This window comes from Scardinius erythrophthalmus (genome assembly GCF_964197995.2).
Source record: "Scardinius erythrophthalmus genome assembly, chromosome: 5".
Lineage (NCBI taxonomy): Eukaryota > Metazoa > Chordata > Actinopteri > Cypriniformes > Leuciscidae > Scardinius > Scardinius erythrophthalmus.
Window position 1 is genome coordinate 1,512,537 of NC_138225.1, and position 25,495 is coordinate 1,538,031.

At 37.4% G+C, this 25,495-nt stretch overlaps 3 protein-coding genes across 4 annotated transcripts; 1 reads left to right on the forward strand and 2 right to left on the reverse strand.

The window, feature by feature from the left end:
- The first annotated feature begins 506 nt into the window (after positions 1-506).
- Positions 507-8,032, forward strand: rabepk (Rab9 effector protein with kelch motifs). 2 transcript variants are annotated; one of them, XM_081364933.1, is made up of 8 exons: positions 507-632; positions 843-965; positions 2,302-2,456; positions 2,614-2,769; positions 4,235-4,393; positions 4,462-4,611; positions 5,515-5,664; positions 6,298-8,032. In XM_081364933.1, exons 3-8 carry the CDS (start codon positions 2,444-2,446, stop codon positions 6,501-6,503), a joined length of 834 nt encoding a protein of 277 aa, XP_081221059.1. In that variant the 5' UTR covers positions 507-632; positions 843-965; positions 2,302-2,443; the 3' UTR covers positions 6,504-8,032. The 2 variants fall into 2 exon arrangements, with proteins under 2 accessions (XP_081221059.1, XP_081221058.1); XM_081364932.1 differs by having other exon boundaries at positions 843-906.
- On the reverse strand, positions 8,026-15,955 carry hspa5 (heat shock protein 5). Its single transcript, XM_081364931.1, has 9 exons — positions 15,800-15,955; positions 14,995-15,133; positions 13,724-13,955; positions 13,454-13,591; positions 13,261-13,373; positions 12,357-12,747; positions 11,469-11,706; positions 10,622-10,789; positions 8,026-9,418 (listed from the first exon to the last, which is right to left on the reverse strand). The coding sequence occupies exons 2-9, from the start codon at positions 15,108-15,110 to the stop codon at positions 8,856-8,858; spliced, it is 1,959 nt and encodes a 652-aa protein (XP_081221057.1). The 5' UTR covers positions 15,111-15,133; positions 15,800-15,955; the 3' UTR covers positions 8,026-8,855.
- Positions 15,956-18,361: 2,406 nt separating this feature from the next.
- Positions 18,362-22,394, reverse strand: fastkd5 (FAST kinase domains 5). Its single transcript, XM_081364930.1, has 2 exons — positions 22,271-22,394; positions 18,362-20,874 (listed from the first exon to the last, which is right to left on the reverse strand). The coding sequence occupies exon 2, from the start codon at positions 20,860-20,862 to the stop codon at positions 18,502-18,504; it is 2,361 nt and encodes a 786-aa protein (XP_081221056.1). The 5' UTR covers positions 20,863-20,874; positions 22,271-22,394; the 3' UTR covers positions 18,362-18,501.
- Between the last annotated feature and the right edge of the window lie 3,101 nt (positions 22,395-25,495).

Sequence of the window (25,495 nt, forward strand, 5' to 3'; positions counted from 1 at the left end):
TCTCCCAGAATGCCTGATAAACATGAATTAAGTCCTGATGTCTACAGTGGACATGTGTGAAATCAATGCCCTGTTCTGTAACAGAAAGTATTTTTTTTATTTGAAACCCCTTAACATTTTCCTGATGTTGGTTTATGAAATACAATTTGAAAAGTAGTCAGATTTAAATTATAATTACAATATATTATCATATTTCCATAAGAGTGCTACATTTGACCACTAAATTAATGTCAGACATTTTTTAAAGACCAAGGAGAAGTTGTTTTCATGGTGAAACCTCCAAACATTTGGTGTCTCTGAAAAGTCCTGAATGTGCTCTTTACAGGTGTGACATGTGACATGTATAGTGTCAGAGAAATTCACTAAAATATAATGTCCACTACAGTGGACAAAAGTATATTCCCGGGTCCCAGGAGGATATAAATATTATATACATTAATTATGATGTATGATAGTAATAATAATATATATTTATTTTTTCATGATGAAGACCTTTATTATGAAATGATTTCCGGTTAGGATGTCACCACAGTAGCTGTGTTCACACTAACTGCTCTCTCGCGCTCCCTCTTCCAATGTAGTGATCGATTCGTGTCCATCATCATCACCAGTCATTACATTTATCGATAAAGGTAAAGCGTTTGCAATCGTTGTGATTTATTATTTCGGACAAAGATATGCGGCATGACGTCATAACGCTCACGTGCTGTGTGTGTACAATACGTCGTGTTTTTTTTTTGTTTTTTTTGACGTAAAGAGATGGCAACGGAACCAGCGTCCATGGAAACAGGCTTATACTCGATATATAAATGCTTCTGAAAATTAATCTGTTGATTTTCCAGCACACAGATTGATGGAGCTTATTCCTGTTCTCGAGCCAGAGGAGAAGCCTCGGGACAGACAGTGGTATCAGCTTGTTTCTCTGTGCATGCAGTGTTGTGTGTAACTCATTACAAGTTACTTGAGTTACGTAATCAGATTACTTTTTCAAGTAACGAGTAAAGTAACGCATTACTTTTAAAATTTACAACAAAATATCTGAGTTACTTTTTCAAATAAGTAACGCAAGTTACTTTGTTTTCCCATTTATTGACTGACAGCTCTTGTCCTCATGTTGAGAAGTGCAGATGTGTGTGTGTGTGTGTGTGTGTGTGTGTGTGTGTGTGAAAACATGATGGTTATTGTAGTTCTAGACTAAATAAGAGCATTTACTCTACACTTGCACAAAGAAAGATTCAATATTTCCTCAAAATGAATAAGCACAATAAGTATCTTAAGTAGCGCAATTAGTTACTTTTTAAGGGAGTAACGCAATATAGTCATGCATTACTTTTCTAAAAAAGTAACTAAGTAACGCAAGTAGTTACTTTTTAGGGAATAACACAATATTGTAATACATTACTTTTCTAAAAAGTAACTAAGTAACGCATTTAGTTACTTTTTAAGGGAGTAACGCAATATTGTAATGCATTACTTTTCTAAAAAAGTAACTAAGTAACAATTAGTTACTTTTTAAGGGAGTAACGCAATATTGTAATGCATTACTTTTCTAAAAAAGTAACTAAGTAACACAATTAGTTACTTTTTAAGGGAGTAACGCAATATTGTCATGCATTACTTTTCTAAAAAAGTAACTAAGTAACGCAAGTAGTTAATTTTTAGGGAATAACACAATATTGTAATACATTACTTTTATAAAAAAGTAACTAAGTAACGCATTTAGTTACTTTTTAAGGGAGTAACGCAATATTGTAATGCATTACTTTTCTAAAAAAGTAAGTAAGTAACAATTAGTTACTTTTTAAGGGAGTAACGCAATATTGTAATGCATTACTTTTCTAAAAAAGTAACTAAGTAACACAATTAGTTACTTTTTAAGGGAGTAACGCAATATTGTAATGCATTACTTTTCTAAAAAAGTAACTAAGTAACGCAATTAGTTACTTTTAAGGGAGTAACACAATATTGTAATACATTACTTTTCAAAGTAACTTTCCCCAACACTGGTTATAAGCGTTTCTCTCACAGTGCATCGGCTCTAATGTGTATGTGTGTCTCGCACTTAACAGTGTTGGAAATTTCAATTATTATATTAGTTTATGTTTTTTTGTGTGTTTTTTATACAATTATTATTATTTTTAGGGATACAAAAATAAACTGGTGACTATATTAGTATCTTTTGTCATATTGGCATGAAATTATCACATCTACACAGTTCTGCACGTTTTGAATGCTTAAGAAAAACTTTGTAACAACATCTATTAATACTGTGTGTGTATAATTAAACACGTGTGTGTCTAGGTATGTGGTGTCGGCCTCAGGTGCCGCTCCAGGTGTTTCTGTGGGTCACACCTGTGTGTTTCTGCCCTCCGCTGATGGAGGCAAGGGGAGGATTGTAGTCGTCGGTGGAGCCAATCCTGACGGGAGCTTCTCTGATTCCTACATGATGAATCTAGGTAATAATAATGGGGTTACAGTCACATGACCAGAGTCTGAGCTGGTTACAGTCTTAACTGTGTGTGACTGATGACAGAATTTTTATTTCTGAGTGAACTGTCCCTTTAAAGCAGAGAATCTGTGAGATGTTGTATAGTCACATTTTTTGTTTTGCAGATACTCATGAATGGGAGGTTCCAGAATGGGCGGGTTTGCAGGCGCGTTATGAACACTGTAGCTTCGTCCCCGAGACCGAGCCGAGGAGTGTGTGGGTGTTCGCTGGAGCCCAGAAGAGCGGGAACCGCAACTGTGTTCAAGTGCTGCGCGCATCAGGTGCAGAAACACACACTTACTAACCTTGTGCATTCATACTGTACCAGTCTCACGTTTGGAATAAATGTCTCTTCTGCTCACCAAGGCTGCATTTATTTGATCAAAAATACAGTACAATTTCTGAATATTTTTAAAATGTAAAACCAATGTTTTCTATGTGAATATATAGTACAGTGTAATTTATTCCTGTGATCAAAGCTGAATGTTCAGCATCATTACTCCAGTCTTCAGTGTCACATGATCCTTCAGAAATCACTCTAATATGATGATTTGATGATCAAGAAACATTTATGATTATTATCAGCGTTGAGAACAGCTTTATATCTTTGCGGAAACTTTGATACACTTTGATATACAATCATTCAAAAGTTTGGAGTGATATAGATAAAAAATAATAATAGTACAGTTGCTATGGTGTTACTAGGCCGTTGGTAGGGTGTTCTGGGTGGTTGCTATGCTGTTATGATTGGTTGCTAGGTCATTGCTAGGGTGTTGCGGGTGGTTGCTATGTGGTTACTAGGGTGGTCTGGTTGGTTCCTAGGGAATTGCTAGGCGGTTGCCAAGGTATTCTGGTCAGTTGCTATAGTGTTGCTAGGTGGTTGCTACGGTGTTCTAGGCGGCTGATAGTGTGTTGCTAGGCAGTCGCTAGTTGTCACATATGTTACTATGGAGTTTTTTGCATGTTCTTAGCACGTTTTAGCACTTAGCTAAATCGGTATTAGCATGTAGCTATTAGCTATTCACTGCTAACATGTGTAGCATGTTGGAAGTCCTGTTTCCTAGCTTGAGTCAAAATAGTCAAACCCCCATGTTTATACAATGTTCTAGCAACACCCTAGCAACCACCCAGAACACCCTAGCAACTGCCTAGCAACACCATAGCAACAATCCGGAACACCCTAACAACTGCCTAGCAACCACCCAGAATACCATAGCAACAGCCTAGCAACCACCCAGAACAACCTAGTAACCGCCTAGCAATGCCTTAAGCAACCACCCAGGATATCCTAGCAATCGCATAGCAACACCATAGCAACCATCCAGAACACAATTGCAATGCCCTAGCAACCACCCAGAACACCTTAACAACCACCTAGCAACACCATAGCAACCATTCAGAACACCATTGCAACGCCCTAGCAACCACCCAGAACACTTTAGTAAACCACCTAGCAACAACCTAACAACCACCCAGGATACCCTAGAAACCCCCTAGCAACACCATAGCAACCATCCAGAACACAATTGCAATGCCCTAGCAACCACCCAGAACACCTTAACAACCGCCTAGCAACACCATAGCAACCGAGTTTTGCCACGGCAAGCTACACTCACATTTTGTTCAGGAAATGTACATGACAGCTATTTTAAATTGTAATATTATTTCACTGTTTTTATTGTATGTTTGATCAAATAAACGCAGTCTTGGTCTTTCAATATCATTGAATGATCGTAATCATTCCAGAGGGTTTGTGGGAGACGGTGTCGGTGAAAGGAGATCCTCCCTCAGTCAGGACGTACCACACAAACTCAGCCTGCGTTGGAAACAGACTCTACGTGTTTTCGGGAGGCGACGCCGGAGCAGATCCAGTCGCCGATACACACGTCCACGTCTTTGATTCAGGTCTGACAAACACAAACACAAGAGCTTAAAGGGTTAATGGGAAATGAAGCGTGATCGTGTATCTGCAGTCACTGCGACCTGGACGCAGCCGGAGAGCGACGGGACTCCTCCTATGCCGCGGCACGGTCACGCGATCACAGCCGTGGGATCCGACGTCTACATCCACGGAGGAATTTCTGGACAGACGCTTCACAACGACATGTTCCTGCTGGACACGGGTGGGTCGTCAGATCCACTGCTGGTGCTTGACTGATGTTTTCCCACCAAAACTCCTTTTTCAAGTTATTTTCAAATCAAGTTACATTATTAAAATGAAAATCTAGCACTAACAAAGCCTAGCAACTAGCTTAGGACATGCTATCCGCGTGTTAAATCATGCTAGCAAAATGCTAAAACAGACTAACAACGTGTTAAATCATGCTAGCAACGTGTTAAATCATGCTAGCAACATGTTAAAACATTCTAACAATGTGCTAAATCATGCTAATTCATGTTAACAACATGCTAATTCATTCTAGCAACATGTTAACTTATGTTAGCACATGTTAAAACATGCTAGAAACATGGTAAATCATGCTAGCAATATGTTAAAACATGCTAGCAATGTGTTAAAACATGCTAATTCATTTTAGCAACATGTTAATTTATGCTAACAACATGTTAAAACATGTTAGAAACATGCTAGCAACATGCTTTCCATGCTAAATCATGATAACAAGTTAAGACATGTTAGAAACATGCTAAATCATCCTAGCAACATGATAATTCAGGCTAAAACATGCTAATTCATTTTAGCAATGCTTTAAAACATGCTAAAACATGTTAGCAAAGTGCTAAATCATGTTAGCAACATGCTAATTCGTTTAACAGTGTGTTAAAAAATGATAATTCATGTTAGCAAAGTGTTAAATCATGTTAACAATATGCTAAAACATGTCACTTCCTAGAGGATGATGTCATACCCTTAGTTTCCTCAAAATACTGAAAGGACAGGAAAACCTAGTAGTCACATTTATTTAAATGAAATGTTATTTAAATGAAAAGTTATTTAAATGAAAAGGCTCAACTGTCCTCCTCATACTCGTTGTATTTTATATATTTTTTCTCTCCTGGCTATTTAGAAACTATGAAATGGGAGAAAGTGAAAGCGAAAGGCGAGATCCCGCCGGGAGTGGCAGCGCATTCATCTGTAAGCTTTGGGAAAAACATCTTCATCTTTGGAGGAATGACATCAGAAGGAGCCACAAACTCCATGTATAAGTTTCAGTGCGGTACGAATAATATCTCAAATAGTATTCAGCCTTTTGAATATTCAATACAGGTCATTCTGAAGCTCAAGACTTTTCTAAACATTTTAAATCATGCTAGCAATATGCTAAATCATGTTAGCAATATGCTTAATCATGTTAGCAATATGTAAAATATTGCTATCAGCATGCTAATCATGCTAACAATGTGCTAGCAATGTGATAAATCTTGTTAGCAAACATGTTAAATAAGGCTAGCAAATTCTAAATGATGTTAGCAACATGTTAAATTGTGTTATCAACATGCTAATCATGTTAAACGACATGCCAGCAAACATTTTTAATGCTAGCAACATGCTAAGTCATGATAGCAAAATGCTAACAATGTGTTAAATCTTTTTAGCAACGTAATTCATGCTAGCATCATGTTAAATCATGTTAGCATGTACATCAAGTTAAACTAACTGTTTAGCTAAAAATTAGTATACTTTTTGTTTTATATTTTATTTCAGTTTACATTTAAAAAAGAATTTTGGGAGGTGGGGGGGTAGTTAACTTTACTTTTATACATAATGAATAAATGTCAAATAAAATATAAAAATAAATGTCAAATCATAATATTATCAAAGCATGTAAAGATTTCTTCTGCCCCGACAGACGAGCGGCGCTGGACGCTGCTGAAGTTCGAGGGCGATCTTCCTCCGGGCCGGTTGGATCACTCCATGTGTTCGGTGCCGTGGCGCGTGACGACGGCGGGCCGAGAAACACGTGACGAAGACGAGCAGCGGCTGTGCTTCATCTTCGGAGGAATGGACACGCAGGGCGTCATATTCAACGACTGCCTCGTGACGCTGCTCACGTGAAACACTCAATAAATGTGTCCCGTCTCAAAATGGCTGAACTGATTTCACTGAAGTTCCTTTGAACCTGAAGATCTGTTCGATTCAACTAGATTTTCAGCGTAAAAACTATAAATCTCGACATTAAGACGCTCCATGTGTCAATCAAGTCGAATCGCTGAGGTTTTAATCCGGTTCGATTGGCGATCATATAAATGTAATCTTTACATTCATGCCGACTTCTACGAAAAACTTCTACAATTAATTTAATTTAATTAATTTATTGTTAAATCATGTCAGCAATGTGCTAAATCATGCTAGTGACATGCTAAATTGTGCTATCAACATGCTAAATTGTGCTATCAACATGCTAACTATGTTAACAACGTGCTAATCATTCTAACAACATGCTAGCAATATGTTAAATCTTGCTATCACCATGCAAATCATTTTAAAAACGTGCTATAAATGTGTTCAATCTTGTTAGCAACATGTTAAATAAGGCTAACAACATGCTAAATCATGCTAGCAACATGTTAAATCATGAACCTGAAGATTTAAGATTTTCAGTGTAAAAACTATAAAACTCGACATTGAGACGCTTCATCAATGAAGGGGAATCTCTGAGAATTACTGTTTGGTTTTAATCTGGTTCGATTGCCGATCATATAAACGTAATCTTTGCTTTCATGCTGACTTCTACGAAAAACTTACACAATTAATTGAATTGAATTTATTTATTGTTAAATCATGTCAGCAATGAGCTAAATCATGCTAGCGACATGCTAAATTGTGCTTTCAACATGCTAACTATTCTAACAACATGCTAGCAATATGTTAAATCTTGTTAGCAACGTTTTAAATCATGCTAGCAGTATGTTACATTTTGTTATCAACATGCAAATCATTTTAAAAACGTGCTGTCAATGAGTTCAATCTTGTTAGCAACGTGTTAAATAAGGCTAACAACATGCTAAATCATGCTAGCAACATGTAAAATCATGAACCTGAAGATTTAAGATTTTCAGCGTAAAAACTATAAACTCGACATTGAGACGCTTCATCAATGAAGGGGAATCTCTGAGAATTACTGTTTGGTTTTAATCCGGTTCGATTGCCGATCATATAAACGTAATCTTTAATTCATGCCGACTTCATAAATATTTGAGAAATTTCTACAATTGAATTGTACGTTTGAATTTTTTCAGTCAAATTAATACAGGGTTTCTCAAAATGTAGTTTGAACGTTAATGAAAAGCTAATAATTAAATCGTAGGTGTAAAATTTAAATAACTAAAAAACAATCTAATTAAATTATTGCTGTCAGATTAATCTTGATTAATTGCATCTAACATATATACCGGTATATATAAACATTTACAAACTTTTGTTAGTAATGATCAATTTGACAGCATTAAAAATAATTACTTACAGAAATAGTAAAATATTGTATTGTATTACCTGTATGTCAAACCCTGAATATCTGAATGTGTTGTTAAATTATTGACATATTAGCAAAATATCAGGGGAATTTTGACTCGAGTTCAGCTGCCAAAAAATAAAAATAAAGAACCTGAATAAAGTCAGTTTTAATGGATTGAATTTTTTTTAAAGTACATTTCAGGGCAACAAAATATTTTTTCCTCAGTTCAGTTTAGACATGACATTTGAATTCAAGAGACACACACATTCGCTAGCTCACACACACACACTCCCTTACAAAAACTCACACACACATTTTCTCACACACTCCCTCTCAAACACACGCTTTCTCTCTCACTCTCCCTCTCACAAAAACACACACTCTTACAGATTTTGCCGAGTCATGTTCCTGGATCAACATTCCTGTACATATTAAATCCTAATCCTTCCCCTAAACTCATCCCATAACTTCTCCCTGAAATCACAGGGAAATGATGGTGAATAACAGAATGATGTGTAGAAGCACTAACTCTTGCTGCAAATTGCAAACTCGTCCCTCAGATCCGATTGGCTGAATGTCGATCCAGGAACATGTTGTACTTGGTGACATCACGTTCACACACACACGGTAATTTTCTATCAAACTTTTATTGTTTAATGTGGTAGAAATATCTTCTACAGTTTGCCAGATTTCAATAAATAACTTTTGCATGTCACATGAAAATTTACCCAGAACCCCCCCCTCCGCCTCCGCCCCCCCCCCCCCCTCCCCGAACTGCCTGAGAATAGCAGCATCAAGCCTCGACACCAGGCTAAATCTCCACCGGAATGAAGAGAAAACAAGAAAAACAACTCTTTAACACAAGTCTTTCCCCGAAGAGATTCGTGGCGTCACGGCCGCCGGCTACGTACAAAAATGTTCAGTATGTACATCTCCACGCTGTTCCTGTGCGTCTACAGCTCGTCCTTGTCGCCCTGCTCCTCGCCCTCCTCCGGCGCCCCGCCCGCGCTGCCGTACAGCTTGCTCACGATAGGCTGAACGATCTCCTCCAGCTCCTTCTTCTTAGCCTGGAAGTCCTCGAGATCGGCTTCCTGATGCGACTCCAGCCACTCGATCTTCTCCTCGACCGCCTTCTCGATCGCCTCTTTATCCTCGCCCGAGAGCTTCCCGCCGAGCTTCTCCTTATCCCCGATCTGGTTCTTCAGAGAGTACGCGTAGCTCTCCAGCTCGTTGCGCGCGTCGATGCGCTCCTTCAGCTTCTTGTCCTCGTCGGCGAACCGCTCGGCCTCGTTCACCATGCGCTCGATGTCCTCGGGCGTCAGCCGGTTCTGGTCGTTGGTGATGGTGATCTTGTTCTTGTTCCCGGTGCCTTTGTCCTCGGCGGTGACGCGAAGGATGCCGTTGACGTCGATCTCGAAGGTCACCTCGATCTGAGGGACGCCACGAGGGGCCGGTGGGATCCCGGTGAGGTCAAAGGTCCCCAGAAGGTGGTTGTCTTTGGTCAGGGGACGCTCACCTGGAAACACACACAGAGAGAGAAACAGAACTGATTAATCATGTGATCTGACATCATCAAATGTGTCCCTCACTTTAGAAACGCACGCGGTATCGGCTGATATCGGTTCATTTTTAATGTTATCGGTCTGATAAGAAGATTTGTCTGATATATTAAAGCTGATAAGTAATGTATTATTTCCTTCAGCTGAGACACTTCTATGGAAGCTTGTTTCCGCCACAGAATAAAACATTTTAAAAGATAACTGCGACTTTCTCTCACAATTGCGAGTTTACTTAAAGTCAGAATTGCGAGATCTAAAGTCAGAATTGCGTCTGAAATAAAGTCGCAAATGCGTCTTATAAAGTCAGAATTCTGACTTTTCTCGCAATTGTGAGTTTATATCACGCAATTCTGACATCTTTTCTCAGAATTGTGAGATATAAAGTCCAATTCTAAGGCAAAAAAAAAAGTCTGACTTTTTTTAACCTCAGAATAGTTTATATCTCACGATTCTGACTTAAACACGCAATTGCGACTTTATATAATGTAATTCTGACTTTATATCTCCCAATTGCGTATTATAAAGTCAGAATTGCGAGATCTAAACATGCAATTCTGAGAAAAAAAAAGTCAGAATTTCAAGTATATTTCTCGCAATTGCGAGTTTATATCTCATAATTCTGACTTTATCACGCAATGAGAAAAAAAAAGTCAGAATTGTGAGATTAAAAAGGTCGCAATTACCTTAATCTCTCACTCTGTGGTGGAAACAAACTTCCATACACTTCAGATGCGCACTGTTCAACATGATGGGTTTGAATAACTTGAAATATGATTGAAATTCAGCGCAACACGTGCAGCGCAAGTCTGTCATATTGGCTATTGTGTCTTATTATAATAGAATTTGATTTAATGCAAGAATTTGATACAAAAGATGCATACATTTAATTAGGTTTATTACATTTTTTTTTTAAAAAAGGCTTAAGGTAAAATTCCCATAAAAGGTAAAAAAATCTATTTAATCTGATTGGAAAAGATGATTTATGTCTCTGCTGTTCACGACAGTCCTAAACATGCCAGGATACCACTCCGCAAAATATCCTCTAATTATCGTTATGGAGAAAATCCCAGAATATATAGAGGTATCATTTTGTAAATAATCGCACATCCCGATTCTGAAGGGATTAAAGACGGATTATGAAACTGAAATCGTTGGCTTACCTTCGTAAACTTTGATGGTCACGGTCGGCTGGTTGTCAGAAGCGGTGGAGAAGATCTGGGATTTCTTGGTGGGAACGACGGTGTTCCTGGGAATGAGTTTGGTCATCACTCCTCCTACGGTCTCAATGCCCAGGGTCAAAGGGCACACGTCCAGGAGCACCAGGTCACCTGATCAACACAGTTCAGTCATTAACCAGCTCACACACACAAAAGGGTTGTTTGACTGGCAAAGATGTTTTTAACTGGATTGTTCAAATGTATTTGTATAGCCCCTTTAAAACCACAGTAGCAAAACTCAACTGGAAATGAGAGCTAAGGTACACAGGCGAGTCTTAAGCGATGACTTAACCTGGATCTCGGAACATCTGATTGGACGATAGGGCTACACGATATAAAAAAAATTAAATAAAAATGCGATAACTCATTAAATAATTTGAGACAGTAAAACATCCCTAAACTTCTGACAGTGAACAGTGTTTTACTGAAACATAAGCGTTATTTTAACATCAGAGTAAACCTCGGGGGTCAGGTTATCCTACATTAGGGTTATTAAACAACACAAACTGAATAATCAAATGTAAAAATAAACAGTTTCCACTGTATGAATTACATATATCCTGATTCTTATTAAAGCTACAAAAGTTATTCAGCCGAGAGAGAGAGTGATTTCTCTTTGTCTTTTCTTCATGACTGCAGTTATTGCAAGCCGTTGCGATACATACATTTGCGATATTTCGATAATTTTAATATATTGTGCATCCCTATTGGACGACCTCAGTGTTTCGACAGGAGTGCGGACATGTAAAAAGCAAGCACTGTAATCTCGTGCTGATGGTGACGGACTCACCGGTGTCCTCCTCGCCGGACAGAACCCCAGCCTGCACCGCGGCTCCGTACGCCACCGCCTCGTCCGGGTTGATCCCTCGGGACGGCTCTTTGCCGTTGAACAGCTCCTTCACCAGCTGCTGGATCTTCGGGATGCGAGTGGATCCGCCGACCAGCACGATCTCGTCGATGTCCGTCTTCTTCAGGTCCGAATCCTCCAGCACCTTCTGCACCGGCTTCATGGTGGAGCGGAACAAGTCCTGCACACACACACACACACACACAGGGTTACTCCAGTGGCGCTAGTAAAATACTATATTTATTCAGATTTGGAATTAGGTTTTATTTTGATATTTTTAATATAAGAGAAAAAACTGTTTATTTTTTTATTTCCTTTTAGCTTTTTTTATTTCTATTTAGTTTATTTTTTATCTTCGTTTTAGTAATTTAGTACTTAAGAAAGTTACTTTAACTTTAAATTAAAAGGAAGTGAAAACAAAATGAAATAAGTCTTTATATTTTAGTTTTCATTTCAATTTCCTTTTAGATTAATATTTCTTTTTAGTTTATTTGTATTTTAGTCATTTAGAACTTAAAAATAAACTAAATAAATAAAACTAAAAGGAAATAAAAATGCTATAAATATACATATTTGTTTATTTTAAATTCTGATATTTATATTTAGTTTATTGACTTTGAGTTTGAGTCGCTGCTCTCATGTTGAGCTCCTCAGGCTTGGCGCGGGTCAGTGTTACGAAGAAGTCCTAATATTATACATTTTATTTCAGTTTTATATTTAATTTTCTAATATTTCTATTAGTAATTTAGCACTCAAGTACAAAATAAATGACTAAACTAAATGGGAATGAAGAAAGCTCCTCTAATCTGGTATACTGGAGTGTGTTCTCACCATGTTGAGCTCCTCAAACTTGGCGCGGGTCAGTGTTTCGGAGAAGTCCTCTCCCTCGAAGAAGGACTCGATCTCGATGCGGGCCTGGTGTTGGGCGGACAGCGCCCGCTTGGCCTTCTCCACCTCGCGCCGCAGCTTCTGCACGGCCCGGTTGTCCTTGCGCACGTCCTTGCCCGTCTTCTTCTTGTAGAGCTTGATGAAGTGCTCCATGACGCGCTGGTCGAAGTCCTCTCCGCCCAGGTGTGTGTCGCCGTTGGTGGCCACCACCTCGAACACGCCGTTGTCGATGGTCAGCAGGGACACGTCGAAGGTGCCGCCGCCCAGGTCGAACACCAGGATGTTCTTCTCGCCGTCTTTCTTATCCAGACCGTACGCGATCGCGGCCGCCGTTCTGTGGAGAGAACACCAGCGCTCACTACAACTACACACACGGTCGGGACTTCAAATAGAAGAAATTAACCAAATCTGAAATGTTGCTTTATTTTTTTCAGTTTAACTTAACTTTCAGTAAAAATTTTAAAATAAAAACTATTAAAAAATTAAAAAGAGAGAAAAAAAAAAAAAAAGACTACAATGACTAAAATCAACATTTCAAATTTTAGTTAAACTTGAAGTAATCAAATAAATAAAATATACGCTTTTTTTTTTTAAAGTGACAAAACAACTAAAAATATTATATAAACTGAATACATAAACTGAGTTTTTTATTTAAAAAAAGTTATAAAAAAGGACTAAAAACCATAAAAAAATTTAAATAGTGAAAAAAAAAATATTACTTTTTTTTTATTTATAAAATAAATATAAATATTTATCTATCATTTTATAAATATATATATATATATTTTTTTTTAATGATACTAAAATAACACTGATGTGGATTTAAACGTGATGCACTGAAACGTACGGCTCGTTGATGATCCTCATGACGTTCAGACCGGCGATGGTTCCGGCGTCTTTAGTGGCCTGGCGCTGAGCGTCGTTGAAGTAAGCGGGAACCGTGACCACGGCGTGTGTGACCTTTAACAAGAGCACAGCCAATCAGACGTCGAGTTCGTAACCTCAGCGTTTGCTCTGAGTGTTAACAATCAAAGCGTTACCTTCTTTCCCAGGTACGCCTCAGCGGTCTCCTTCATCTTAGTCAGAACCATGGCGGAGATCTCCTCCGGCGCGAACGTCTTCATCTGGCCTGAGCCGATGTCCAGCTGGATGTGAGGCTTGTTCTTCTTCTCGACCACCTGGGAGACAGGAAGCAGGAGTTAAAGGGACCGTTCACACGGAAATGAAAAGTGTTTACCGTATATACATTTGTGATATTCCTATATATTGCGCAGCCCTAACGCACGGCTTTGGCTCAGCGCCGGTTGTACCTTAAAGGGGAAGTATTTGATGTCCTGCTGCACGGCGGAGTCGCCCCAGGTTCGTCCAATCAGACGCTTGGCATCGAAGACCGTGTTCTCGGGGTTAGAGGTCAGCTGGTTCTTCGCAGCGTCTCCGATGAGACGCTCTCCTTCGGTGGTGAAGGCCACGTATGAGGGAGTGATGCGGTTCCCCTGGTCGTTCGCGATGATCTCCACACGGCCGTTCTTGAACACTCCGACGCTGAGGAGACACATTCAGAAGACCGTATGAGGACACCGGCATCATGCTCATCATACGGCATAATCCAGAAGTGCTTTAAAGCCGCGCAAGCATGCGTGAATATATACATAGTTAAAAAAATAAATAATAATAAATAATAATAATAAAAAACATACATTTAAATGTTGTATATATTTAATAAAAATAGATACAACATTTTATGCATATATTTATAATATCTAAATTTGTGATTTATATATCAGATATTACACAGAATAACAAAATTAAGATATAAATATATGCATAAAATGTATATATTTTTATTAAATATACGCTTTTATAATTATATTGTTCTAGTTAAATATACATATATAAATATTCCATTAAGCAGAAAATTGTATATTTACATAAAGATAATATTATATATTAGATATTTATATAAAATGATAAATATGAAGTGTATAAAATGTATTTTTGAATTAAATATTTTTATAATATACTTCGTTCTAGTTAAATAAAAATATATATAAAGTAATAAAACATTTAATTCAAATATATATATATATATGAAATAAATTATACAAATATTAAAATTATATTTAAAAAAAAAAAGAGTATTTATTTAATATATTATTTTTATAATTATATTTTATTCTGTTACATATAAATTGAAATACTTATTGAAAATTGTATATACATTTTAAATAAAATATATATTAAATAAATATAGGTTTTATATTTTATTTAATACATTACTTTTTATAGTTATACATTTTGTTCTAGTTGAATAAGACATAAATTAATATAAATTTCAATTATATATAACATGATGTGTATTATTAAATATATTATTTTTTATAATTTAATATATTTTTTAAATATATTTTATTATAATTAGATAATTTATTCTAGTTGAATATAAAAAGAACTTATAAAAAGTTTATATATATAGTGAGTGAGTGCATTTATAAAAATAAAAAAGAAGATAATTTAGATGTATTTTTCTTGTCTTGGAAATCAGTTTTATTGACCGCATATATGAACTGAAGCTGATTCTCACCAGGAGTAGGTGGTCCCGAGGTCTATTCCCACCACCGTCCCAACACTCTCCCGCTTATCATCATCTTCGGCAAACACACTGCCGGCCACCAGCAGACACAGGCAAAGCAGGCGCATTCTGGCTCAATATTCAACTATTCCTGGAAAGAATCATAGGGGAAAGAATACATCAAAACTTAATGTCAAAGGTCAGGGCAGGCACAGAACACAGTAAATGTCACTCACTGGCTGGAAAAGAGGCCTATAAAAAAAAAAATATATATATATTTTTTTTTTAAACCAAGTAATACATCATGCAAAAACTCAATATTTGGGATATTTTAACCCAAAATGGCATGAATTGATGAACTGAATTCAGCTGCAGCTCAAATGCAAATAATGTGAGACCACTAAAGGCATAGTTAAAGGCCATTTATCAATGGAGACCATTTTCCCAAAAAACAAAAACAACAACAAAAACACACATCAGAAGCGGATATGATGGTCAGTCATATGAATAAATCATATTCATGTGTTCATTCATAGTTTCCAGTTCAGCCTCGTGCTGCGAAGTCACTGATCATCAAATACTCATTACAATTGACTCCAAAAATTAATAATGCCATTATTATTGTAATACACACTCAAAATCCCATAACATTTAAAAACACATTTATTATCGAAACCCATTTAAGATAAAGACTTTGTTCCTCTTGTTTCGCCGGTTACTATCTAACGTTAATGAATATCCGTTTTCTTCACAGTCATAATGGCTGAATGTTATCTTTAAAGCGTTTCTGTAGGATAATAAAACTCATAATTCTCACCTGATAAAGCAGTATTAAGCAGTAATCTCAAGGGCGTGGGCTGATCGCAGTGAATAGCGTGCTGTCTGTCTCTTTCTCTCGCTGTGTTTCTCGTGTTTTCTCTCTGTCTCAGATGTAACTCATGGCGCTGCGCTCGCCTGTATATAAGCCGTCACCGCTTCCCCGTCGTGGAGCCTCGCTATTGGTCAGAGAGCAGCTCGTTGGAAGGCGCTCATTGGCTGAGCGTTGCACGCTGGCTGATGCTGATTTGCACACGTACGGGTGGCGGAGACGTCATCAGATGAGGCGAACTGGAGCGATTTGATTGGCCTACGCGAGTGTCAGTCAGATTGCGAAGCTTCTGGATGGAGGGTCGCATTTTGAACCTGGCCAAGAAATAGAAATAGTTCGAGAGTCCTTCATCAAAAACTCGGGTTTACACATTTTACATTCATATTTACATTGGCATGTGACTCTACTGTTCTCAAAATAAGCATTTATGCTTGGAATATATGGAGATCTCAGTCAACTCATTTTCAAACGAGGAAAATTGTTTAAAAGCAACTGTACAGTATCTTCCTTTTTGCAGTACTGCAAAACGAATACATTATGAAATTTTGATTTGACTGTAAATTAGCTTATGGTGTGAGAACAGTGTCATAATAAGAGAAACTCACTTGACTGAGACTATGATAAATTATACATTTTTGCCTTGTACAAAAATGTTTGACAATTTATCAAACACTATAATACTCAGCTTATTTAACCATTGAGGGTCAATGAAGAATCTGTGTGTGTAAAAATATGGCACATTCACAATTATATTTCTGTGGTTTGGACGGTGACTCATTGGGCAGAGTATTAGCAAAACTATCTGCATACAAAAACAAATGAATTTCTGTGTCATGTAATGATGCAATGATAAGAAACAACCTGACAGTGTTTTTCAGTATGTTTCACTTGAGTCAAAATTACACTAGTATTACAGCATTAATTGATCTAGTGGGGTTTTTGACGTATGTTTGACCAATGAACTTGATCAATATACATTTCTGAATTTATTTACAATTTACCGTTTTGTATTTGTATCTACATTTCATATACCAACCGTGAAATTTATTTACAGGATAATACTGTCATCATGTCATTCACTGAATACTTGAGTGTGGAAATAATTCTGATTTTCAACCATTGGTGTGTCTGGTAAAATATGATTCCAATCTAGATATATTTCTAATATTTTCATGGAAAGTCCCAGAGTAGAAATTCAAGTAGTTCGGTTCACTTGGTTCATTTGGTCCGGACCAAAAACACCACAAAACATTTAGTCCTGGTCCACTTAACATTCTCATTGGCATTTTAACACCAAACCTAAAGATACAGAATCTAAAGGCATAGGGATATGTTCACAACCTGATTGATCAGCTTTGATTGTGACTGATTGTGCCTTTTATTAGGTATATTTCACAATGGAACTAACCGAACATCCAAAACAATGCTGTATTCTGGGCTAAATGTGCTCGTTGTATGTGCATAGCCTATACATATGATGGTATTCTGACCAGCTGACTGAGTAAAGGAGTCAAAACAGCAGCAGGAATCCTTCTGTCACTCCCAAACAAACATCTATGACCTTTTTAGGGTTGCACCTTGTTACATCATGTCCTGTTTTTAGTTAGTTTACATGTCTTTAGTCTGTGTTGCTTTCATATCTCATTCAATCCACACCAGAGTTCGTTTGGAAGTATTTTTCAGCCGTCTAGGTCCGCTTTTTGGGTGGCACCAAAGTTCGTATAGTACTTCGGATACTTATTCAAATGAACCGAGAAGTAACCTCACCAGGGTTTGTTTTAATTGAACCAAACATTACAAGTGTGAACACATCCAAAGTAACACCACATTTCTGAGGACTTTCATTACTAATTAAAGCTAGGGTGATCAAGTTAAGCTAGTATACTTATCTGATCTGGCCTACTTCTTCATATACTTTGGCTTGAATATATAGAGGGTTCAGTCAAATAATGTTCAATTGAGGAAAATGTTGTCTGAATTGCGTCAATTAATCTATCTAGGGATGCAACGATGTAAAAAAAAAAATTGGCCGATACCGATAACTCGTTATATTTAAAAGCCGATAACCGATATATTGGCCGATAAATCTAAATCCAAATTTTTATATAATTTTTGAGAGCCTCGCTACAAAAACAAAAGTTTTACCATTAAAATCCATGTTCCAAACACACAATTATAATGTTCTCATTATAATTGTATAGCCTATATGACTTACAGACTTACGCTGCACGTTACACTTTACTGTATTTTCCTTTTTTAAGTGATTCTAATCATACTTCTAGCAATTTAAAACCATGTTGAACAGTGCGCATCTGAAGTGTCTCAGCTGAAGTAAATAATCCATTAATTATCAGCTTTAATATATCGGGCAAATTTTCTTATCAGGCCGATTACGATAACATTAAAAGTAAACATATATCGTCCGATACCGATATGGTGGCTGATATATCGTGCATCCCTTAATCTAACCAATGTCAAAAACAAAGAATAAAGCAGAACAAAGCAAACATATACAAAGATAAAAACTTTAATTTATTGACTTGCAGATGTGCAACAATACAGTCATTTCATCAGAACACTTCAGTGCAGAAGCATCAGGCGTAGGTGGAGTAAGACCTGGTTGTCTATACATGTAGCTAAATTAAATTAAACTATTTTTTGGAGCCCGTATCACTAAATATCTTGCAGTGCATATAGGCGAGTTTCTCGGCATGTGAGCGTCGCAACAAGGGAAACCATTCCCAGTGCGGCAACTCTACGACTCTGTACCCGGCCAGAACGAGTTGCCTTCGCTTCAATGCGTGAAATCCGAGCAGCTGCTCAGTCCTGTAGCAATACTGATTCCTATTCGTCACTTGAACAGCAAGTCTCTGAATAGATGGTTTAGAGGAATCATCCGTGTGAGACGAGTGCATCCCGGATTTGGTCAACGCCATCAGAAGATTGTCCGTCAAGTCGACACCAACGCTGAAAATGCTTTCTCTCACATGGACCGGTTCAACAGCGTGAACCACTGGCTTTCGGAGGAACTTGTTGGACGGCTGCACTGGAATCTTCTGGGAATTGGTTAGTTGAGCGAGTAGGTTGTCAGTTATGGTTACTCCAGACAGTGTTTGCTCCAAGTTTTGAGAGGCGGGATTTTGCCGACAAGGTTCGGAGGACACAGGAACAGGCTGGTCGTTTTGGTCCAAGTGCACTTCTAGGTCAATAGAGCGCAAATGCGGAAGAATCATGTGCTTGTGCACAAACATCTCTCCACCTAGAAGTTTCCGCAACACCGCTTCAGCCTCAAGCATCTCAGGCTTACGACAGATATCCGACTGGGCAAAATCCCAGAGTTGCTTGGTCACTTCTTCCCTCATTGCGTGGCTAAGTCTCGGGATCGTCGACTCGGGCAACTCCAAGCCAACAGTTCCATCTAAAGTGAACAAGTCTTTCTTCAACTCGAGCTCCTTGGAATTGCAAGTTTTGTTGACGAACTCTGCGCTTAAAGCCAGACTGAGCAAGTCTTGGGGGAAGAGACCAGCAAAAGCAAGACCGAGGAGACCTGTCAGCAAATGCTCAGGGAACCGCTGAAACTCAAGTTGACGTTCTCGTAAGATCGCAGTGAGACAGGGATAAAGTTGAGGACTCTGGTTGGGAAGAACTCCTAATGTTCCAAAGGCCCAAAGCATCTTTGCAGCATCTTTACTCCTGCACCGGTTGACCACGTTGGGGAGTTGTTTGGCCACAGCCAGGAGAATCCGATTATCCCGGTAGTGAAGAGCGGAGCAAGATAAGACGATGTGCATTAGGCCTTGAACCTCCATTCTTGGGGCCCGTCGAGGCACCTCGGATCCCATGGCCTCCAACCACGGAAGATGGTCCAGATAGCTAAATCTCAAAAGCTTCATCACATTGGCGATCCCGAAATCACTCAGATCACTGACTACAGCAAGAGTCCTGTCCACGAGCCGGCGCGTTGCTCTCTCGGACAGGGAGATCTGCGACTTAAAGAGGGCTAAAGAAACAGCTCCCAGTTCCTCAGGCTTCAACTGGTTCAAATAACGCATGAGTAACGACTCAATGGGTTGAACGAGGGCATCCGGACATCTCCTTCCTTCTCCGATAACGTACAAGAGTTGAAGCAGCTCTGGAAGACCCAGTTGGTTGAAGTTTCGGCTCACGTTGTCAAAGAGTTTTTCAAGGTACCAAGGAACAAACCGACCGAGGCATCGCCACAAGTCGGCGGCGAGAAGCAACTGGTGAAGCTCCATTTCACTCGCTCTCCGGCAGAACTCGGTTTCATACAATCCCAGTATGCTGTGGGATTGAGGCAAGCCCAAGTTCACGAATGATCTCAGCACATCTAATAACTGCGTCGGCGTGAAGTTGTGCAGGTTCTCGGCGCTGTGCCGCAGGAGCGCGTTAAACCGCGCGTCTTTCCTCACGACCGCGATCTGCTCGTGGGGAATCTGGCTGAGTTTGCACAAGAAACCGGTTGCATCTGAAGGTCCCATGTTGCTTTTTAGTGCCGTGACCTTGTCAAGGACTAGCAAGGCTTCGTTGAGGTCTACAGTGGAAGAGCGTTGGGAGACGTCATAGGTCATGTTCTGGTATTCAGGTCGACATCTTTGAAAGGCTCGTGGGTCACCGTTGACTCGTGGCTCTTTGGTGGCTCGGTTTGACTCAGCGTTACTGTAGTCTATGTCTGACGGCGTGTTCTTGGAGAGCCGTCGTGAGGAGCTAATGCGGTACGGGTTACGCTGTTGATGGAAAGTTGTGTTTAAGGATAGTCTACAGGACGATTCTTCTTTAGTTTCCAAGCAGCCATCGGTAGAATAACGAGCCGCCGGCGTCCGGTAATAAGCCGAGGGCTTGTACACCAGTGTTCTTTCCGTTTCTTCTTCTCTCTTTTGCTCTCCATTTTCCACATTCGCTGACAAACGTTGGGCTCTAAAGATGGAGATGCGCTGTACGTGGGCATAAAGTCGCCGCTTTGCCAGATGATGAAACAGCACCGTTGCAGACATCAACAGCAGACTCTGGAGAAGATCATACAAGAGATGTGTTTTCAATTTAAAGGTCAACAGTGTACTTGAAAAGAATGTATACGTTTGAAATTCAAAGTAAGAATGATAGTAGGTTTCCTTTTCTTGCCAAATAATTGTGTCAGATAAATACCTTAACCAAGTTTAGTGTACATCTAATATTTTAATTAAAGATTATGAAGACGCATTAATAAAAAAATAAAAAAAGTTATTTGCATGGATAAATAATTTATAATATACTAGGGATGCACCGAAATGAACATTTTGGCCGCTACCGATAATTCTTTATATTTGAAAGCAGATAACCGATATATTGGCCGATAAATCTAAACCCAAATTTTTTTACATTATTTTTAAGCCTCGTTACAAAAAAAATGTTTCACCATTAAAATCCATGTCCCAAGCACACAATTATTATTACTTCAAGCAATTCAAAACCATCATGGTGAACATCTGAAGTGTCTCAGCTGAAGGAAATAATCCATTAATTATCGGCTTTAATATATCTGCCAAATTTTCTCAACGAGTGGATCTCTGAGCTGTTATGAGTGAGTGGAGGCGGGGCTCATTTGGATATTCATAGAACAACGTATACTAAATGAGGCAAGGGTGTCCAGTTACATCCAAGGTATTTTAAGTCATGACAAAAAAAAAATTCAAGGAAAAAACACTTAAATATGTCATTTTGGTGATCAAAGATGAGTTTTAAAAATTAAAATTATTGACTACAAAGGACTTCAATATATCGGACAAATTTTCTTATCAGCGATTACGATAATTTGCCAATTTTACATGAAAAATAAGAATTAATTGTTGTTAATTTTTTCATGGTGGTTTTACATGTTGGTATGTGCAGGTTTTTACAATCTTAAAGCATAAGAAAATTATGTTTTTGTCACTTTTAATGTTGATAGCATATACTTTCAATGATAGCGTTCACGATCCTTTAAAGGAAAAGATCAGCCAAGACTTTTTTAAATTAAAAGAAAAAAATACAAAACTTTAATTTGGGAACAAACTACTCCTCTAATATTAGTTATAATGTACTGTAAACTGAATGACACCATAAACACAAGGAAAAAAACCGTAACAGAGTTACTACTTGGTTTCGTCAAAAAAGAATTGATCCCAGATTTTACATATGAAATTAACATGGCATTTCGCGAAAATATAGGCTTTTTCTGGTCAGCATATTTTTTAAAAGGAACATCAAAAGTGAGATTTAACCTTATTTCCTTGTGGCGAAACGTCTTTTATCAATCATAAGCTACTGCACGTCCTTGACAGCCATAGATATGCTTGACAGCAGCAGAACTCACACATTCACATTCTTCTGTTAAATAACACACCGAACAACACAATCCGAGCGACTGTAGAAAGATAAACGTACCTTCAGCGCGTGTGGTCTTCAAGTGGAGTATTTATCTCACGAGGACACATCGCAGAAACACTCACTTGTGTGCTGAATCCACACGTGAATGTGTGTAGTGGTAAAGGCAGATGTCATGCGCGGTACGGAAGCTCGTAAGAGACATGAAACACAGTCAGTCACTGGCAGCATACGAAATCGCATATTTCCATAATGTGTAGTACGCGAAAAACAATATATATATTCATACTGCCGTTCAAAAGTTTGAATTTATTTGATAAAAAAAGTGATATTGTTAAATATTGTGACAATTTAAAATAAACGTTTTCTATTTGAATATATTTTAAAATGTAATTTATTCCTGTGATCAAAGCTGAATGTTCAGCATCATTACTCCAGTCTTCAGTGTCACATGATCCTTCAGAAATCACTCTAATATGAGGATATGATGATCAAGAAACATTTATGATTATTATCAGTGTTGAAAACAGTTGTGGACATTTTTTTTCAGGATTCTTTGACGAATAGAAAGTTCTATTTCATTTATTTTATGCATTTAATGCATCCTTGCTGAATAACAGTATTGATTTATTTTACTTCTTTATTCTTTCTTACTGTTTTTTTTTTTATCAAATAAATGCAGGCTTGATGAGAAGAAGAGACTTCTTTTAAAAACATAAAAAAATCGTACCGATCCCAAACTTTTGAACGGTACTGTGTGTGTGTGTGTGTGTGTGTGTGTGTGTGTGTGTATACACAGTACAGGCCAAAAGTTTGGAAACATTACTATTTTTAATGTTTTTGAAAGAAGTTTCTTCTGCTCATCAAGCCTGCATTTATTTGATAAAAAAAAAAAAAACAGAAAAAATTGTAATATTGTGATATATTATTACAGTTTAAAATAATTGGTTTTCAATTTATTATACTTTAAATAATCATTTATTTCTGTGATGCAAAGCTGAATTTTCAGCATCATTACTCCAGTCTATCACACGATCCTTCAGAAATCATTCTAATATTCTGATTTATTATGAGTGTTGGAAACAGTTCTGCTGCTTAATATATTTTCATAACCTGTGATACTTTTTTAGGATACTTTGATGAATAAAAAGTAAAAAATAATAATAATAAAAAAAAAAGCAAATTTTTAAAAATAGAAATCTTTTGTAACAACAATATACACTACTGGTCAGTCATTTTTTTCTTTCTTTTTTTGAAATAAATCACTACTTTTATTCATCAAGGATGTGTTAAATTGATCAAAAGTGATAGTAAAGAAGATTTATATTATTAGAAAATATTTTTTAATTTGAATAAATGCAGTTCTTTTTAACCTTTTATTCCTCAAATATATTAGGCAGCAGAACTGTTTCCAACACTCATAATAAATCAGAATATTAGAATGATTTCTGAAGGATCGTGTGATAGACTGGAGTAATGATGCTGAAAATTCAGCTTTGCATCACAGAAATAAATGATTATTTAAAGTATAATAAATTGAAAACCAATTATTTTAAATTGTAATAATATATCACAATATTACATTTTTTTTCTGTATTTTTGATCAAATAAATGCAGGCTTGATGAGCAGAAGAGACTTCTTTCAAAAACAGTAAAAATAGTAATGTTTCCCAACTTTTGGCCTGTACTGTGTGTATATATATATATATATATAAGGACAGATCTACAATCTAGACAAACATGTAAGCAATTAGTCATTTAAAATAGTCATTTCTGCTGTAGTTGAATTCGCCTTACCTAACTCTCATTAGAAATTGAGAAATGAAATGTGTGGTTTTTGATCATGTGCAATTTTATCCATTCTAAAAGAAGTCATGAAGAGAAGAGACACTGTTATTTATTTTCTTATTCACATCTTTATTATTTAAATTAATATTTGCTAAGATATGCTTTTCCGAGCAAATTCTGCAGAAGAAAAAAAAAAGAAAAAAGAAATGAAATGTTTACAAAAAAAACCCTTGCACTCATACATCTCAAGAACTGATCGAGAAAGGGAAAGACATCGGACTCTTGAATGTATGACTTTTACTGTAATATAGTCGATCAAAGGTTTTAAGATTCATATATGTATATTATATTCCTATATTAATAGTTTGAAAAATAAAAGCTGACATGTCAGTCTCATTACTTCACAAAAGTATTCACACGCATTAGCTCGGTATATTTGGATAGAATAGTTCTGTACACATAAGGAACAGTGATATTTACATGCTTTCGTCTCTACTGAAGAACACAACAGAAGCACATAGCAGCAAATGTGTGGCGTCTGTCTCCAAACACGAGTGTCGTAAAGCTGAGCGGGTCTGGGGTGATTATCTCTACTGGCTGATGATTGGGAAAAAAGAGGCACAAGCTTTTGGGGACAAACTGGGAGAGAGACACTGCAAGACTCCGCTTTCCACTTTCTATTGCATTTCTATAGCGATATACGTTGAGGGAAATATATAACTCTGTTGTGCTTGTTGCTCCAGACGCATTTCATACGCAATCCCTCATCATTCCCTCGGGTCAAAACTCTTTAATTTAAGAAATTGAGTGTTTAGCAGAGGGATCAAAGACCCGAGGACTTTTGTCTCACTTGAACCACGAATGCACACACACAACTATTGAATGTATTCGAGGAGTTTTGTGGTTGAAATTTAAAAAAGTAACAAATCCTTCCCTCGCGGATGTTTCAGTGCACATAGAAAAACCTAAAAAAAGCTCAAAATTCAAACTAAAAATGCTAAAATGTAAAAAATGATCAAATTGCACACACACACAAAAAATGATTATATAATGTCTACATGGTGTATGTGAATGCACACTGAAGATAACTGGCTTTAGGACCCAGAGGAACAGCTCGTTAACTCCATATAGAGATATAAGCCCATCTAGAGTCATGAAATATCATCTTATATTATTATTTTTCCACAAGAGGTCGGCAAAGACACTCAATGTAAGATATTTAGAGCTGAGTTAAAAGGGTTATGCATTAAAATTGTGAGTTATTTTGAATTTAAGTTGAAAGAATGTGAGGAATATGTGCTTAAACTACTATTTATTTATTGAATCTAGTAATTTAAAGGTAAAAAATAACAAAAAAAATAAAAAATTGCACTAAAAAATAGAAAAAATATAATCAAAACAAGCTTTCTGGACAAGTATAATTTTAGGGCTTCGGGTCATTTGTGTTACAGAGTGCGAGGGAAGGATGAGGGATCTGGCGTGTTTCTGCTGCGATAT

Excerpts from the sequence above, each read along its gene's own strand:
- hspa5 (XM_081364931.1), bottom strand. The coding sequence starts at position 15,110 with ATGCGCCTGCTTTGCCTGTGTCTGCTGGTGGCCGGCAGTGTGTTTGCC. Across the intron at positions 13,956-14,994 it reads CTCGGGACCACCTACTCCTG|CGTCGGAGTGTTCAAGAACG; the intron begins GTGAGAATCAGC and ends GTGTCTCCTCAG. Across the intron at positions 13,374-13,453 it reads AGGCGTACCTGGGAAAGAAG|GTCACACACGCCGTGGTCAC; the intron begins GTAACGCTTTGA and ends CTCTTGTTAAAG.
- fastkd5 (XM_081364930.1), bottom strand. The coding sequence starts at position 20,862 with ATGTCTGCAACGGTGCTGTTTCATCATCTGGCAAAGCGGCGACTTTAT.
- rabepk (XM_081364932.1), top strand. The coding sequence starts at position 854 with ATGGAGCTTATTCCTGTTCTCGAGCCAGAGGAGAAGCCTCGGGACAGA. Across the intron at positions 4,394-4,461 it reads CGTCCACGTCTTTGATTCAG|TCACTGCGACCTGGACGCAG; the intron begins GTCTGACAAACA and ends GTGTATCTGCAG. Across the intron at positions 4,612-5,514 it reads CATGTTCCTGCTGGACACGG|AAACTATGAAATGGGAGAAA; the intron begins GTGGGTCGTCAG and ends CTGGCTATTTAG.